The sequence below is a fragment of the Carcharhinus amblyrhynchos genome, chromosome 9, assembly GCF_965287045.1.
Source record: "Carcharhinus amblyrhynchos chromosome 9, sCarAmb.v2.hapA, whole genome shotgun sequence".
In the NCBI taxonomy this organism is placed as follows: Eukaryota; Metazoa; Chordata; class Chondrichthyes; order Carcharhiniformes; family Carcharhinidae; genus Carcharhinus; species Carcharhinus amblyrhynchos.
The window spans coordinates 72,857,571-72,876,460 of NC_137332.1; the positions used below are offsets into that span (position 1 = coordinate 72,857,571).

Consider the following 18,890-nt stretch of genomic DNA (forward strand, 5'->3'; position numbering starts at 1 on the left):
AGCTGCCTGTTCCTCCTCCTCCTCTACCCCTGGATCCACCATAATGGCCAGCTCTAAATTGAGCAAACTGCGATCCATCTACACAGTGGGGTTTGGAAAGAGCATGGAATGACTGGCAACACCACACAATCCATGGTGCCACGAGTGGCCCGATTAGTATTGTGTGAGATTTCCATCATGCCAAATGCTGGCACAGATTATGCAGGTCGGTGTGCAACTGTGGGCAATGTGTACCCTTGAGCCATTGCTACATGTGCAACTGCAACATCTGTTTGCAGGCATGTGTTGCTGGTCCGTGTCACAGGGCAGGGACAGACTGTAAATCAGCACCAGATGTGAGCCCAGTGACAGCAGATTCCATGCAGTCCATGTCTGAACCTCTGGAGCAGCAGCTGCTTCATCTGGTTAGGCCTCAGTCAGCACATGGTACACTTGTCCCCGACCCTGTAATACCAGCACTTAGTACAACCCCTGACCACACCCCACGGCAAGATAATGTCACTGCAAAGTGCCCTGGAGGGGAGGGCTGAGCAGAACTCTTTCATGGAACCTCGCTCAGAGAGCTCTGATAAAATAGAAGCGTTCTGTGCCCCCCCCACCCCAGATATCACTGGTCAATGGGCCAACACTTGAAGACAGCAGAACGAAGGCCACCAGGCATCTCCAGGGCCTGCCTGCAACATCCCTCATGCTCCGTTAGCAGCAGTTACCTCCTCACACCAGTTCAAGGCTGCCACGCCAGGTTGAGACTTTTATATACCTACTCTGATTCGCGCCAAAGTGACATCACGCCAAAGAGGTGGGAGATGGAAATGTGGCTGGAGATTGCCATGTCGATCCCGATAATGGCATGCTGGGGTATGGTAAGACATGCAAATCAGCGGCACACCAGTTTTCCGTGCGGTCCCTGTGGTGCCATTTCTTTCCGGTTGGGAGATGCAAGTGAGTCGTAAACGCTCATGGGAAACCTGTGAAATGGCCTACACGCGCATCTCCCAACCCGACTGACCAGAAAATTTAAGGGTTGTGATGGGAGAATCACCCCCAAAGTTTCCTGGGTTTCTCTCACCCTTCTTAAATGATAAATAACGGAGTGACATTCCTATTTTACAATCTAACCACATAATTCCACAATATAGAGCATGTTGGAAATTATATCCAGGATGCCTGCAATTATCCCACCAGTTCCTTAAAATTACCCAGTAGGACTACCGAACTGAAATTCTAGTATTTTCTCCATTATTATTTTACTCCTTATATTAGATTCAATAGGTTTCCCACTTTGATGTACTTATAGGTTTCTCTGTACTATTGATATTTTATCAGCATCTTTTATGAAAACTGATAGAATACCCCTCAACAAATCTATAATTTCCTTCTAGCTCCATTGTCTACTCACCCATTTGCGTCTGCTTTTAACACTCCCAGATTGGGAGAGATTTGTCAACTGTTGCCTGTGGTTGCGCTTCGATTTTGGCAACGATAGGTTTAAATAACCAAATTCGTTGCTCATAGTGTCAGGTTCTTCCAATGGTGGGGGGCCTCCACTGATGCAGCGGCAGAGCTTACTGCAGAAAGTCTTGCCCATTCTCTCTTCAGCCTTCACTGTCTAAATGAATTGATAAGACATTTCTCATGTCATGATGATGAAGAAAATCAAATATTACGTATGAACATAATGAACTTTTCAATAAGTCCTGTGATTTTAAAAATAGACACAAAAGTCAACGATGGCTGAGGATGTAAATTCAATCACTGGCTAAATTGCTGGTGTATGATACAAAGAGAGAAACAATGGATTCACACTCTGTTTTAAGACAAGGACACATCAAAAGCATAAAAGTCATAGACACTAACTACTATCTCTTGCGGAGATCATAGAAGATGATTATCATCTCAGCAGGAGTGATATCCTGTCATTAATGTCCCAGACCAGTTTGCGGATTTTCACCTTCCAGGAAGATATGAAGATTGGGATAAAAACTAGCTAAAAATCAGTTAGTGTGGACTAGTGCTGGACATGTCAGAGTGTCACACTTGCCAGTCTTTTTGTTCCACGTTTTATTACTTTGAAAGAAGACAATTGCAAATTTCACAACATTAGAGTGTTTCAAAGGAGAAATGAATTTGAGGCCTTTGAAGTATAGTCACTGTGATAATACAGGGAAGTAGGGAAATCAATTTGCACACAACAAGCTCCCACAAACAGCAATGTGTTGATGACCAGATAATCTGTTTAAGTAGTGTTGCCTGAGAATAAATAAATGTTGGTCAGAACACCACTAAAACCTGCCTTACTCTTTTCTTAGAATAATACCATGGAATCAAATGACTGCTGGAGTGGGCAGATGAAGCTTGGTTTAAATGTCTCTTCTGAAAGATGGTGCGTCTGGCAGCGCAGCACATGCCCAGTACTGGACACATGTGTCAGCCCAGATTATGTGCACAAATCTCAGCAACCTACAAATGTCAGATTGAGTGGCAAGACTGACACCTACTTCTTGCAGCATTGTCATGGTGCAGCACTAATATTATTATTTTACTCCTTATATTAGATTCAATAGGTTTCCCACTTTGATGTACTTATAGGTTTCTCTGTACTATTGATATTTTATCAGCATCTAATATGAAAACTGATAGAATACCCCTCAACAAATCTATAATTTCCTTCTAGCTCCATTGTCTACTCACCCATTTGCGTCTGCTTTTAACACTCCCAGATTGGGAGAGATTTGTCAACTGTTCCCTGTGGTTGCGCTTCGATTTTGGCAACGATAGGTTTAAATAACCAAATTCGTTGCTCATAGTGTCAGGTTCTTCCAATGGTGGGGGGCCTCCACTGATGCAGCGGCAGAGCTTACTGCAGAAAGTCTTGTCCATTCTCTCTTCAGCCTTCTCTGTCTAAATGAATTGATAAGACATTTCTCATGTCATGATGATGAAGAAAATCAAATATTACGTATGAACATAATGAACTTTTCAATAAGTCCTGTGATTTTAAAAATAGACACAAAAGTCAACGATGGCTGAGGATGTAAATTCAATCACTGGCTAAATTGCTGGTGTATGATACAAAGAGAAAAACAATGGATTCACACTCTGTTTTAAGACAAGGACACATCAAAAGCATAAAAGTCATAGACACTAACTACTATCTCTTGCGGAGATCATAGAAGATGATTATCATCTCAGCAGGAGTGATATCCTGTCATTAATGTCCCAGACCAGTTTGCGGATTTTCACCTTCCAGGAAGATATGAAGATTGGGATAAAAACTAGCTAAAAATCAGTTAGTGTGGACTAGTGCTGGACATGTCAGAGTGTCACACTTGCCAGTCTTTTTGTTCCACGTTTTATTACTTTGAAAGAAGACAATTGCAAATTTCACAACATTAGAGTGTTTCAAAGGAGAAATGAATTTGAGGCCTTTGAAGTACAGTCACTGTGATAATACAGGGAAGTAGGGAAATCAATTTGCACACAACAAGCTCCCACAAACAGCAATGTGATGATGACCAGATAATCTGTTTAAGTAGTGTTGCCTGAGAATAAATAAATGTTGGTCAGAACACCACTAAAACCTGCCTTACTCTTTTCTTAGAATAATACCATGGAATCAAATGACTGCTGGAGTGGGCAGATGAAGCTTGGTTTAAATGTCTCTTCTGAAAGATGGTGCGTCTGGCAGCGCAGCACATGCCCAGTACTGGACACATGTGTCAGCCCAGATTATGTGCACAAATCTCAGCAACCTACAAATGTCAGATTGAGTGGCAAGACTGACACCTACTTCTTGCAGCGTTGTCATGGTGCAGCACTAATAATGTGGAGTTGCCGGCGTTGGACTGGGTAAACACAGTAAGAAGTCTCACAACACCAGGCTAAAGTCCAACAGATTTATTTGATAGCAAATGCCATTAGCTTTCGGAGCGCTGCTCCTTCGTCAGGTGAATGGGGAGTTCTGATCACAAACAGGGCATATAAAGCCACACACTCAGTTTACAGAATACTGATTAGGATGCAATTCTTTACAACTAATCAAGTCTTAAAGGAGCAGACAATGTGAGTGGAGATAGCATTAAGCATAGCTTAAAGAGATTTAGCATAGGTTGAAGAGATAGGTTAAAGATCTCTCTTTTAAAGACACTAAAACATAATACTCCAAAGGTGGCCTCACCAACACCCGAGAGTGGGATTGAGGAACTTAGCAGTCATGATTGAATGGTAGCGTAGACTTGATGTGCCAAACAGCCGAATTCTGCTCCCATATCTTATGGCCTTAAAGGTCAGCAAGAAGGAGACATCAGTCTGAACCTGGAAATGGGATGATAGGGGTGGTGTGATTGAATAGCCAGAATGGGGAGGGGTTCTCCAGGAAGGGCTGGGCCTGGCTGCTGGGATGGGTAGCTCATTGGCCACAATGAGATTTTGGCCCTGTCCCTCACATAAAATATGAGCTGCAGCTGAGGAAGAAAACCACTTAATAGTTTATCAATTGATCTCAAGTGGTCTAAAGGATGGCAAGGTACCTGCCAACGATCCTACCACCATGGTAACATACCAGTGGAGTCAAGTAGACAACGGTCACAAGCATCCCCTGCCAACTGACTCAATGTAATTGTGTCTACTCCCTGCCAACCTGCTCCCTGTGACGAGGGATTGTAAAATTCCGGCCGATTTTTCGAAAAGTTTTTCTAAGAAACAATGATTCCGAGTGATCTTTGCCTCGTGTCATTGATCTCACTACGGTCTGACGACTGCAGTATAAATCTGTGACCATGAAATGTGTTTCAACCATGACAACATAAATGAAGAAATGAAAATAGTTATTTACCTTTCTGCTTCTAAAAAGCAGCACGGACGTGGATTGCTTCCACGTGTGACTTGAAAGATGATGTGCAGTCAAATCTAAGATATAAATGAGACAAACATCAGACTGGAGTCAAACCTAAATTAAACATGGAAGGCGGAAGATAGCAGTCAGACATAAATCGATGTGAAAAGCTGACTTCATGTACATTGCCTGTTTAATGTTCACTTTGTCTGAATAAGAAAATTTCAACTTTAATGTGACGAGTGAGCCAGCCTGGGATATAATCCATTTGGCACCTCAGTACATTGCCCAAAATAGAACCTCAAAACGTCAAGAAGTGTGATTTGACTGATATGCTGAGGATGATAATGAACTGGTTGTGGGTGGTCACCATTTTGGTCATTCAGCACTAGGCGCATTTGCTTTGTGTGGCAATATCTTAAACTCCCACACATTGTCACAACACAGCTTGCTGGATCGCTTGCACCTAGTTATTGCATACCGGTAAGTTAAACCTCTACCTGTGGGGTGAAAGATTGAAGTTGACTATCAATGTGAATATGGCATGTTCTGGCTGACAAGCTGCAAGTGGAGTGGTGATGGGGGAGGTGGGGGGCTGCGTGGGGTGGGGGTGGGGTGCTGGGTTTGACTTATTCACCTGCCGACGTGGGGTGACATCAATGACAGCAGCAGGAGCAGAGACTCCTGCCACTAGCAAACAACGTCCTACCTCCCACTGGAGGGAAACATACAGCTGGGAGGCTGGATAATCTCGTCAATGATTGGGGCTGAAAACGGGGTTGTCTTCCACACCCGGTCAATTTAAACACTGTGATCTGTGGTAAAATATTTTAGTTCTGACAGTGTAGTAACCAAATGAGGATAAACAATCACCTGTTTTCTTTCAAAACACCTGCACAAAACTTGGATTATTTTATACAAGCAGAATTCAAAGATAATATCCAATCAAATCTAAAATATAAAGGAGAACACATCAGATTTACATCAAAATTAAATTAAAAACTACAGGTTGAAGACTACATCCAAACTTAAATACTGGGTGATAAATGTCACAGTTTTCATATGCCACCATTTTTTTGCTCTTTCAGTGTCTGCTAAGTCTTCCTCAGAAACATAATACTTTAATTTGTGCAGTCAACATTTTTCAATATATTTATTCAAATTCAATCTCCCCTCACCCAATTGTGTTGCCTCTCTGTGGCCCTTCATTCTCTCCACATGCTTCTGAGATTTATCACAGTTCTCTTTACTCTGGTGTACAAAAAAAATCTTTCTTTATCTTTACTTTTTACCTTCTCAGCCAGCTAGCATGGGCTTCTAAAATGTCACATTCATGCCATTCCCTCAAGATCTGAATGCCCTCTTAAATTGTCACAGGAGAAACCAACACATGTCGGCCGAGACAACCTGGGATTGAATCCTTCAGATACCTCAGTGGGCCACTCAAAATGGGATTTTTGATTTCTATAGCACCTTGCACAACTGGAAGGATGTCCAAAGAGCCTCATACCAGAAGTCCTTCATTGGCTTTCATGCAGGAAATGCTATTGACAATTTGCAGTCAGCGAGTTCCCACAAGCAGTTTGAAAAAATTACCAGATAATCTACTTTAATGTTGTTTGTGGCATGCATGTTAGCAGCAATACCAGGGAGAAGTCCAGTGTTCTTCATCAAATAGTACCATGGAATCTTACAGCCAATCAGGCAGGCAGACAGGAGCTCAGGTTAACATTTGAAAAATGGCACTTCTGACAATGTGACACCTGCTCGGTACCGAACACCTTTGTCAGCCTAGATTTTCTGCTCAGATGACTATAATCCAGTCAGAGAGCTGCTATTGATGCAAGTCTGAAGTTACTTCTGGCAGCATTGTCATGGTGCAGCAATCATGGATGGGAATGGAAGCAGAAAAGGCCAGAAGGCAAAGAAGCTCACCATTGCCTTCTGCCTCTTCAGGAATTGTTTTTTCTCCTGCCCCTTTTTCCACAATTCACTGTGGTGGCTTTAGAATTACACACAAGTAGTTACATACATGCTAAATTAGTGCAAAGTTAACTGATAAATCCAGGTGAATTCAACCATTTATTAATTGTGATAATAAATGCTTAAATCTATCATGTGCCACCCAGTGTAACAATTTTAAGTTCATATACACTGTGGAGTATATATGTAAGTTTGTATGTCACTGCGGCAATAGGAGAGAGTTGCATTCATTGACTTATTTGGCTTTTGACAATTATAATAGTAATCCAGGTAGCATTGCATGTCATTGTCTAGTAAATGGTAAGGTCCTTTAAGAGGACTTTTTCACAGAGTTCCTGACTGGTATAATCAATGATGGAGACTCCCCACAAGTGAAGTATTCCACCAGCATTTACAATATATGGTTATTAAAGTATACTCCTTTCAGTGTTTGCAAGGAGCTTTTGTAAAAGTAATAATTCTTTAATATACTTTGTACATTGTGCTGGTGTAATATTCAGACTGACTATTACATCACTAAACAATTCAGCTATGACAGTATAGCGAACAATTGAGGATAGCTAATCACCTGTCTGCTTAAAAACAACGGCACGGAATTACTCCCACAAGTTGAATTCTATGATGATATACAGTCAAATCTAAAGGGTAAATGAGAACAGCATCAGATTGGAGCCAATCCTAAATTAAACATAAGATGTGGAAAAAACATGGAAACATAGAAACTAGAAGCAAGAGTAGGCCATTCAGCCCTTTAAGCCTGCTCCAGCATTCATTTTGATCATGGCTGATCACAGAATTCAATATCCTGATTCTCTCCTTGCCCGCCATATGCCTTGATCCTGTTAGCACCAAGAGCTACCCAATTTCTTCTTGAAAACACACAACATTTTGGCCTCAATGACATTCTGCGGTAGTGAATTCCACACATTCACCACCCTGTGGGTGAAGAAATTTCTCCTCACCTTAGTTCTAACCGGCTTACCCCTTATCCTCAATCTATAACCCGTACTTCTGGACTCCCCCACCGTTGGGAACATTCTTCCTGAATCTACCCTGTCTAACCCTGTTAGAATTTTGTAAGTTTCTATGACATCCCCTCTCACTCTTCTAAAATCCGGTGAATATAATCCTAACCAACTTAATCTCTCCTCAGATGACAGATCTGCCAACCCAGGAATCAGCCTGGTGAAGTTTTTCTGTACTCCCTCTATAGAAAGGACATCCTTCCTCATTTAAGGATACTAAAACTGTGCAGAATACTCCAGAGGTGGTATCACCAACACCCGAGTGTGGGATTGAGGAACTTAGCAGTCATGATTGAATGGTAGCATAGACTTGATGTGCCAAAGAGCCTAATTCTGCTCCCATATCTTATAGTCTTAAAGGTAAGTGAGAAGGAGACATCAGTCTGAACCTGGAAGGGGGATGATTGGGGGTGGTGTGATTGAGTGGCCAGAATAGGAACGGGTTCTCCAGGAAGGGGTGGGCCTTGCTGCTGGGATGGGTTGCTCATTGGCCACAATGAGATTTTGGCCCTGTCCCTCACATAAAATATGAGCTGCGGCTGAGGAAGAAAACCACTTAATAGTTTATCAATTGATCTCAAGTGGTCTAAAAGAGGGCGAGGTACCTGCCTGCCAACGGTCCTAACACCATGGTAACATACCAGCGGAGTCAAGTAGACAACGGACACAAGCATCCCCTGCCAATTGACTCAACGTAATTGTGTCTACTGCCTGCCAACCTGTTCCCTGTGACGAGGGATTGTAAAATTCCAGCTGATTTTTCGAAAAGTTTTTCTAAGAAGCAATGATTCCAAGTGATCTTTGCCTCGTGTCATTGATCTCACTACGGTCTGATGACTGCAGCATAAATCTGTAACCGTGAAATGTGTTTCAACCATGACAACATAAATGAAGAAGTGAAAATAGTTAATCACCTTTCTGCTTCTAAAAAGCAGCACGGATGTGGATTGCTTCCACTTGTGATTTGAAAGATGATTTGCAGTCAAATCTAAGATATAAATGAGACAAACATCAGACTGGAGTCAAGCCTAAATTAAACATGGAAGGTAGAAGATGACAGTCAGACATAAATAAATGCGAAAAGCAGACTTCATGTCCATTGCCTGTTTAATGTTCGCTTTGTCTGAATAAGAAAATTTCAACTTTAATGTTGAGCCAGCCTGGGATATAATCCATGAGGCACCTCAGTACATCACCCAAAGTAGAACTTCAGAAAATCAAAATGTGTGATTTGACTTACGTGCTGAGGATGATAATGAACTGGTTGTGGGTGGTCACCATTTTGGTCATTCAGCACTAGGCGTATTTGCTTTGTGTGGCAATATCTTAAACTCCCACACATTGTCAAAACACAGCCCATATCGTTTGCTGGATCGCTTGCACCAAGTTATTGCAAACCGGTAAGTTAAACCTCTATCTGTGGGGTGAAAGATTGAGGTTGCCTATCAATGTGAATATGGCATGTTGTGGCTGAAAAGCTGCAGCTGAAGTGGTGATAGGGGAGGTGGGGGGCTGCGTGGGGTGGGGGTGGGGTGTTGGGTTTGACTTATTCACCTGCCGACGTGGGGTGACATCAATGACAGCAGCAGGAGCAGAGACTCCTGCCACTAGCAAACAACGTCCTACCTCCCGCTGGCGGGAAACATACAGCAGGGAGGCCGGATAATCTCGTCAATGATTGGGGCTGAAAACGGGGTTGTCTTACACACCCAGTCAATTTAAACACTGTGATCTGTGGTAAAATATTTTAGTTCTGACAATATAGTGACCAACTGAGGATAAACAATCACCTGTTTTCTTTCAAAACACCTGCACAAAACTTGGATTATTTTATACAAGTAGACTTTGAAGATGATATCCAGTCAAATCTAAAATATAAAGGAGAACACATCAGATTTACATCAAAATTAAATTAAAAACTACTGGTTGAAGACTGCATGCAAACTTAAATACTGGGTGATAAATGCCACAGTTTTCATCTGCCACCATTTTTTTGCCCTTTCAGGGTCTGCTAAGAAACGTAATACTTTAATTTGTGCAGTCAACATTTTTCAATGCATTTATTCAAATTCAATCTCCCTTCACCCAATTGTGTTGCCTCTCTGGGGCGCTCCATGGTCTCCACGTGCTTCTGAGATTTTGCACAGTTCTCTTTACTCTGGTGTACAAAAAAAATCTTTCTTTCGCTTTACTTTTTACGCTCTCAGCCAGCTAGCATGGCCTTCAATAATGTCACATTCATGCCATTCCCTCAGGAATTGAATACCCTGTTAAATTGTCACAGGAGAAACCAACACATGTCGGCCGAGACAACCTGGGATTGAATCCTTCAGATACCTCAGTGGGCCACTCAAAATGGGATTTTTGATTTATATAGCACCTCGCACAACTGGAAGGATGTCCAAAGAGCTTCATACCAGAAGTAGAGAATTGGCCTTAATGAGTGATTCTAAAATTGCAGCCGATTTTTCGAAAATTTTTCCTAAGAAGCAATGATTCCAAGTGATCTTTGCCTCGTGTCACTGATCTCACTACGCTCTGACGACTGCAGCATAAATCTGTAACCATGAATTGTGTTTCAACCATGACAACATAAATGAAGAAGTGAAAATAGTTAATCACCTTTCTGCTTCTAAGCAGCAGCACGGACGTGGATTGCTTGCAAGTGTGACTTCAAAGATGACGTGCAGTCAAATCTAAGATATAAATGAGACAAATATCAGACTCGAGTCAAACCTAAATTGAACATCGAAGGTAGAAGATGGCAGTTAGACTTAAGTAGATGCCAAAAGCACACTTCATGTCCATTGCGTTTTTAATGTTCATATTGTTTCAATAAGAAAATTTCAACTTTAACATGACCACTGAGCCAGCCGGGATATAATCCATCAGGTACCTCAATACATCATCCAAAATAGAACCTCAAAGGATATCCCAAAACATTTCTCACTTTCCAGACGCTTCATTGGTTGCCGTCTATTACAGAAAAGACACCATACAATTTGCATACAGCAATTGTCACACGCAGCGATGTGATACTGAATAAATCTTCTATTTTAGTAAACTTGTTTCGAGATAGATATTGGCCAGAACAGGAGTGATAACTCTGCTATTGTTTTTTGAATAGTGTCATGGGATCATATGACCACCTAAGGGACAGAGACTTGATAAAGTGTTTCATCCTGAAGGTGGCACCTCTGACAGAAGAAACATTTTCAATTTGCCCCATTGCCAATTGCCACAATGCAGACAGGATCACTCTCACTGGCATTCATGTTTCCATTTCTCCCACATCTGAATTTGGCCTAACATTCCAACTTTGACAAATTCTGTTCAACTCTGAGTGATTTCAAAATACCTGAAAGCGCTTCACGCAAAACCTGCGTGATGCTCCCGCAGTGGTTGTTCTTTCACTCCACTTGAAATAACACTTTCCCAATAACTCTAAAAAATACTGTGAAAGAAAAAGGCAAGAAATACGCTAAACAGCATAAAGATCAACAGTGTTCGCAACACGTTGACCCAAGCGGAAGTGAAGTGCACAGCTGTTTTTGTTGACTATTCGTCATACCTGGAAAAGCTTCCATGGTTATGGAATTTTGCTGTTATAGTCAGAGTATTGTGAGGTCTGATCAATTTTAAAGGAAAACCTTGTTAAGAATCAAAGTCTGTTTGAACAGTTAAGGCTCACGTAATATTTCACTTGTGGAACCCTTCATCACTAACAACAGTTGTGGGGGGGGGTGGTGATTGTCAGTTGGTGGGAGGTTTGGTAAATTGGGCTCCGTGCTATGAGTGCGTGCAGCTTTATCTGTCCCCATGTCACTGCTATTTTACTAGCAGTGCAGGAAGATGTTGGGAGGATCACCCACTCATCCGCAGGTTAGTTATGACCTCAGCCTCTTCCCCCATTATCGCTCAGATTTTACCTGTGGCAGGAAAGGCCGGAGCCATGTCTACAGATTTCACTGGTTGGGCTGGTGGGCTGTCCAGAGATGGGGTGCCACAATTTACAGGACTCCTGTTGCCAATTCAGAGGTTTTCGCAAAGGTCATCTTACCTTTGCTTTCCTCCAATCGCTCTGCTGTGTCCACACCATCGAATACTTCCACACCCATTCAATTGGCTGGCCTCTCTGGGGCTTGGTAAGATTCCACACTTGCCTTAAATCCTTGCCTTCATTTCTGAATGCCTACTTCAGGACTGGCAGCGGTTCCACCTGTAGCGCTGCTGTGTTTTAATTGTCCTGCAGTCTTGGAGACGAGACTACTGCCCCTGATGCGGGTCCACAGCATGGTAATAGTCATTAGTCATTAAATGGCTGCCAAGTGAGCTGGCCAAGCAGGGGCATACCTTGTCCCTGAATTTATACTGAGTGGAAAACTGACTAGGCCATTTCCGAGGGCAGTAAGACTCAACCACACTGCTTTGGACCTGTAGGCCAGTCCATGAAAGGATGGCAGATTGGTTGCCCATTGGTCACAAAGAGACTTGGGCCCTGTCCCTCACATAAAATATGAGCAGCAGCTGAGGAAGATAACCTCTTAAGAGCTTATCAATTTAGCTCAATTAGTCTAAAGGAGGTCGAGGTACTTGTCAACTATCCTACCACCATGCTAACATACCAGTGGAGCCAAATAGATAATGGACACTAGCATCCCCTGCCAACTGACTCAATATCATTGTGTCCACTGCCTGCCAACCTGTTCCTGTGATGAAGGATTTTAAAATTCTGGCTTATTTTTCCAAGAGTATTCTTTTCAAAGCATTGATCTGACAAAGGTCTGCAGCATAAATCTGTAACCATGAAATGTGTTCCAACCATGACAAAATAAATGAACAAGGGAGAATAGTTAATCACATTTCTGCTTCTAAGCAGCAGCACAGAAGCTGGATTGCTTCCAAGTGTGACTTCTAAGATGATATGCAGTCAAATCTAAGATATAAGTAAGACAAACATCAGGCCTAAATTAAAACATGGAAGGTAGAAGACTGCAGTCAGACTTAAATAGATGGCAAAAGCAGACTTCATGTCCATTGCCTTTTCAATGTTCACTTTGTTTCAATAAGAAATTTTGAACTTTAACGTGATCACTGAGCTAGCCTGGGATAGAAACCATCAGGCATTCAATACATCACCCAAAATAGAACCTCAAAGGATATCCCAAAACACTTCACACTTTCCAGGTGCTTCATTGGTTGCCATCACGGCTATTAGACAGAAAAGACACCATACAGTTTGCATACAGCAATTGTCATAGAACCCAATGTGATACTGAATAAATCATCTATTTTGATCAACTTGTTTTGAGATCAATATTGGCCAGAACAGGAGTGATAACTCTGTTATTGTTTTTTGAATAGCATCATGGATCTTATGACCACCTAAGGAACAGAGACTTGATAAAGTGTTTCATCCTGAAAGTGGCACCTCTGACAGAAGAAACATTTTCCATTTGCCCCAAATCAGACACAAAAGTGGCCAATTTATTTTTGGTTGTGCGGAGCCATTGCCAATTGCCACAATGCAGACAGGATCACTCTCACTGGCATTCATGTTTCCATTTCTCCCACATCTGCATTTGGCCTAACATTCTAACTTTGACAAATTCTGCTCAACTCACAGTGATTTCAAAATACCTGAAAGTGCTTCACGCAAAACCTGCGTGATGCTCCTGCAGTGGTTGTTCTTTCACTCCACTTCAAATAATGCTTTCCCAACAACTCTAAAAACTACTGAGAAAGAAAAAAGCAAGAAATCACTAAGCAGCACTAAGGTCGACAGTGTTCGCAACACATTGACCCAAATGGAAATGAAGGTGCATATCTGGTATTGTTGACTATGTCGTCATAGCTGGAAAAGCATCCATCGTTACGGAATTTTGCTGTAATAGTCAGAGTATTGTGAGGTCCCATCAATTTTAAAGGAAAACATTATTAAGAATCAAAGTCTGTTTCAACAGTTAAGGCTGATGGAATATTTCACTTCTAGAAGCCTTCATCGCTAAGAACATCGGCGGGGGGGTTGATGTGGTGATTGTCAGTTGGTGGGAGGTTTGGTAAATTGGGCTCCGTGCTTTGAGTGCCTGCGGCCACTTATCTGTCCCCACATCACCGCTATTATACCAGCAGTGCGGGAAGATGTTGGGAGGATCACCCGCAGGTTTGTTGTGACCTCAGCCTCTTCCCCCATTATCGCTTAGATTTTACCTGTGGAAGGAAAGGCCGAAGCCAAGTCTACAGATTTCACTGGTTGGGCTGGTGGGCTGTCCAGAGGTGGGGTGCCACCATTTACAGGACTCCTGTTGCCAATTCAGAGGTTCCCACAAAGGCCATCTTCCACTTGCTTTTCCCCAATCGCTCTGCTGTGTCCATACCATCAAATACTTCCACACCCATGCAATTGTCTGGCGTCTCAGGGGCTTGGTAAGATCCCACACTTGCCTTAAATCCCTGTCTTCATTTCTGAATGCCTACTTCAGAAATGGCTGCAGTCCCACTAGTAGCGCTGCTGTGTTTTAATTGTCCTGCAGTCTTGGAAACGAGACTACCGCCCCTGGTGCGGGCCCACAGCATGCTAACAACTACCCAATAGTTATTAAATGGCTGCCAAGTGAGCTGGCCAAGCAGGGGCATACCTTGTCCCTGAATTTATACTGAGTGGAAAACTGACTAGGCCATTTCAGAGGGCAGGAGGACTCAACCACACTGCTGTGGACCTGTAGGCCATTCCATGAAAGAACGGCAGTTTGGTTGCCCATTAGTCACAAAGAGACTTGGGCCCTGTCCCTCACATAAAATATGAGCAGCAGCTGAGGAAAATAACCTCTTAAGAGGTTATCAATTTAGCTCAAGTGGTCAAAAGGAGGTCAAGGTACTTGCCAACTATCCTACCACCATGGTAACATACCAGTGGAGTCAAATAGACAATGGACACTAGCATCCCCTGCCAACTGACTGAATATAGTTGTGTCCACTGCCTGCCAACCTGTTCCTGTGATGAAGGATTTTAAAATTCTGGTCCAATTCCCGATGAGTAATTTCTTAAAAGCATTGATCTGACAAAGGTCTGCAGCATAAATCTGTAAGCATGAAATGTGTTCCAACCATGACAAAATAAATGAACAAGTGAGAATAGTTAATCACCTTTCTGCTTCGAAGCTGCAGCACGGAAGTTATTTGCTTCCAAGTGTGATCTAAGATATAAATAAGACAAACATCAGGCCTAAATTAAAACATGGAAGGTAGAAGACTGCAGTCAGACTTAACTAGATGGCAAAAGCTGACTTCATGTCCATTGCCTTTTTAATGCTCACGTTGTCTCAATGAGAAAATTTGAAAATTAACGTGATCACTGAGCTAGCCTGGGATATAATCCATCAGGCACTTCAATGCATCACCCAAAATAGAACCTCAAAGGATATCCCAAAACACTTCCCACTTTCCAGGTGCTTCATTGGTTGCCATCATTGCGAATAGATAGAAAAGACACCATACATTTTGCATACAGCAATTGTCATACACAGCGATGTGATACCGAATAAATCATCTATTTTGATAAACTTGTTTTGAGATCGATATTGGCCAGAACAGGAGTGCTAACTCTGCTATTGTTTTTTGAATAGTATCATGGCCACCTAAGGGACAGAGACTTGATAAAGTGTTTCATCCTGAAGGTGGCACCTCTGACAGAAGAAACATTTTCCTTTTGCCCCAATTCAGACACAAAAGTGGCCAATTTATTTTTGGTTGAGAGGAGTCACTACCAATTGCCACAATGCAGACAGGATCACTCTCACTGGCATTCATGTTTCCATTTCTCCCACATCTGAATTTGACCTAACATTCCAACTTTGTCAAATTCCGCTCAACTCTGAGTGATTTCAAAATACCTGAAAGCGTTTCACGCAAAACCTGCGTGACGCTCCCGCAGTGGTTGTTCTTTCACTCCATTTCAAATAACGCTTTTCCAATAACTCTAAAAACTACTGAGAAAGAAAAAGGCAAGAAATACACTAAACAGCACTAAGATCGACAGTGTTCGCAACACATTGACCCAAGCGGAAATGAAGGTGCATATCTGTTTTTGTTGACCATGTCGTCATAGCTGGAAAAGCTTCCATGGTTACGGAATTTTCCTGTAATAGTCAGAGTATTGTGAGGTCTGATCAATTTTACAGGAAAACATTGTTAAGAATCAAAGTCTGTTTGAACAGTAAAGGCTGATGGAATATTTCACTTGAGGAACCCTTCATCGCCAGCAACAGTGGCGGGGGGGTTGTGATTGTCAGTTGGTAGGAGCATTGGTAAATTGGGCTCCATGCTATGAGTGCCTGCGGCCACTTATCTGTCCCCACATCACCGCTATTTTACCAGCAGTGCGGGAAGATGTTGGGAGGATCATCCACTCATCCACAGGTTATTTGTGACCTCAGCCTCTTCCCCCATTATCGCTCAGATTTTACCTGTGGCAGGAAAGGCCGGAGCCATGTCTACAGATTTCACTGGTTGGGCTGGTGGGCTGTCCAGAGATGGGGTGCCACAATTTACAGGACTCCTGTTGCCAACGTTGAGGTTCCCGCAAAGGTCATCTTACCCTTGCTTTTCCCCAATCGCTCTGCTGTGTCCACACCATCAAATACTTCCACACCCATGCAATTGGCTGCCCTCTCTGGGGCTTGGTAAGACCCTAGACTTGCCTTAAATCCCTGCCTTCATTGCTGAATGCCTACTTCAGGACTGGCTGTGGTCCCACTGGTAGCGCTGCTGGGATTTAATTGTCCTGCAATCTTGGAGACGAGACAACACCCCTGATGCGGGTCCACAGCATGCTAACCACTACCCAATAGTTGTTAAATGGCTGCCAACTGAGCTGGCCAAGCAGGGGCAGACCTTGTCCCCAAATCTTACACTGAGTGGTAAACTGACTAGGCCATTTCAGAGGGCAGTAAGACTCAACCACACTGCTGTGGACCTGTAGGCCAGCCCATGAAAGGACGGCAGATTGGTTGCCCATTGGCCACAAAGTGACTTGAGCCATGTCCCTCACATAAAATATGAGCAGCAGCAGAGGAAAATAACCTCTTAAGAGGTTATGAATTTAGCTCAAGTGGTCTAAAGGAGGTCGCGGTACTTGCCAACAATCCTGCCACAAAGCTAACATACCAGTGGAGCCAAAGAGACAGTGGAGACAAGCATCCCCTGCCAACTGACTCAATATCATTGTGTCCACTGCCTGCCAACCTGTTCCTGTGATGAAGGATTTTACAATTCTGGTCTATTTTTCCAAGAGTATTCTTTTCAAAGCACTGATCTGACAAAGGTCTGCAGCATAAATCTGTAACCATGAAATGTGTTCCAACCATGACAACATAAATGAACAAGTGAGAATAGTTAATCACCTTTCCGCTTCTAAGCAGCAGCACGGAAGTTGGATTGCTTCCAAGTGTGACTTCTAAGATGATATGCAGTCAAATCTAAGATGTAAATTAGACAAACATCAGGCCTAAATTAAAACATGGAAGGTAGAAGACTGCAATCAGACTTAAGTAGATGCCAAAAGCAGACTTCATGTCCATTGCCTTTTTAATGTTCACTTTGTCTGAATAAGAATATTTAAACTTTAACAAGATCACTGAGCCAGCCTGGGATATCATCCATCAGGCACTTCAATACATCACCCAAAATAGAACCTCAAAGGATATCTCAAAACACTTCCCACTTTCCACGTGCTTCATTGGTTGCCATCGCTGTTATTAGATACAAAAGACACCGTACAATTTGCATACAGCAATTGTCAGGCACAGCGATGTGACACCGAATATATCATCTATTTTAATAAACTTGTTTTGAGGTAGATATTGGCCAGAACAGGAGTGCTAACTCTGCTATTGTTTTTTGAATAGTATCATGGAATCTTATGACCACCTAAGGGACAGAGACTTGATAAAGTGTTTCATCCTGAAGGTGGCACCCCTGACAGAAGAAACATTTTCTATTTGCCCCAATTCAGACACAAAATTGGCCAATTTATTTTTGGTTGTGAGGAGCCATTGCCAATTGCCACAATGCAGACAGGATCACTCTCACTGGCATGCATGTTTCCATTTCTTCCAAAACTGAATTTGGCCTAACATTTCAACTTTGACAAATACTGCTCAACTCTGAGTGATTTCAAAATACCTGAAAGCGCTTCACGCAAACCCTGCGTGATGCTCCCGCAGTGGTTGTTCTTTCATTTCGCTTCAAATAACGCTTTCCCAATAACTCTAAAAACTACTGAGAAAGGAAAAGGCAAGAAATACGCTAAACAGCACTAAGATCAACAGTGTTCGCAACACATTGACCCAAGCGGAAATGAAGTGCATATCTGTTTTTGTTGACTATGTCGTCATAGCTGGAAAAGCTTCCATGGTTATGGAATTTTCCTGTAATAGTCAGAGTATTGTAAGGTCTGATCAATTTTACAGGAAAACATTGTTAAGAATCAAAGTCTGTTTGAACAGTTAAGGCTGATGGAATATTTCACTTGAGGAACCCTTCATCGCCAGCAACAGTGGCGGGGGGGTTGTGATTGTCAGTTGGTAGGTGGTTTGGTAAATTGGTCTCCATGCTATGAGTGCGTGCAGCCATTTATTTGTCTCCACATCACTGCCATTTTTCCAGCAGTGCGGGAAGATGTTGGGAGGATCACCCACTCATCCACAGGTTAGTTATGACCTCAGCCTCTTCCCCCATTATCGCTCAGATTTTACCTGTGGCAGGAAAGGCCGGAGCCATGTCTACAGATTTCACTGGTTGGGCTAGTGGGCTGTCCTGAGATGGGGTGCCACAATTTACAGGACTCCTGTTGCCAGTTTAGAGGTTCCCGCAAAGGTCATCTTACCCTTGCTTTTCCCCAAACGCTCTGAACACCATCAAATACTTCCACACCCATGCAATTGGCTGGCCTCGCTGGGTCTGGCTGCAGTCCCTCTGGTAGCGCTGCTGGGATTTAATTGTCCTGCAGTCTTGGAGACGAGACTACCACCCCAATGCGGGTCCACAGC

General features: G+C 42.8%; 1 protein-coding gene and 1 long non-coding RNA gene across 2 annotated transcripts in view; both read right to left on the bottom strand.

Moving 5' to 3' along the window:
• Positions 1–1,527, bottom strand: part of LOC145347936 (ral guanine nucleotide dissociation stimulator-like 1) — an 88,426-nt gene extending 86,899 nt beyond the window's left edge. Inside the window, exon 1 of the mRNA XM_080195924.1 lies at positions 1,400–1,527. Coding sequence (XP_080052050.1) covers positions 1,400–1,513 — 114 coding nt within the window. The 5' untranslated portion in view covers positions 1,514–1,527. The remainder of the gene's footprint in view (positions 1–1,399) is intronic.
• An 8,109-nt stretch (positions 1,528–9,636) lies between these two features.
• LOC145348413 (uncharacterized) lies at positions 9,637–13,554 on the bottom strand. Its single transcript, XR_013887936.1, has 3 exons — positions 13,483–13,554; positions 10,465–10,538; positions 9,637–9,710 (listed from the first exon to the last, which is right to left on the bottom strand). It is a non-coding gene; the product is annotated as an uncharacterized LOC145348413 (long non-coding RNA).
• Positions 13,555–18,890: the final 5,336 nt, after the last annotated feature.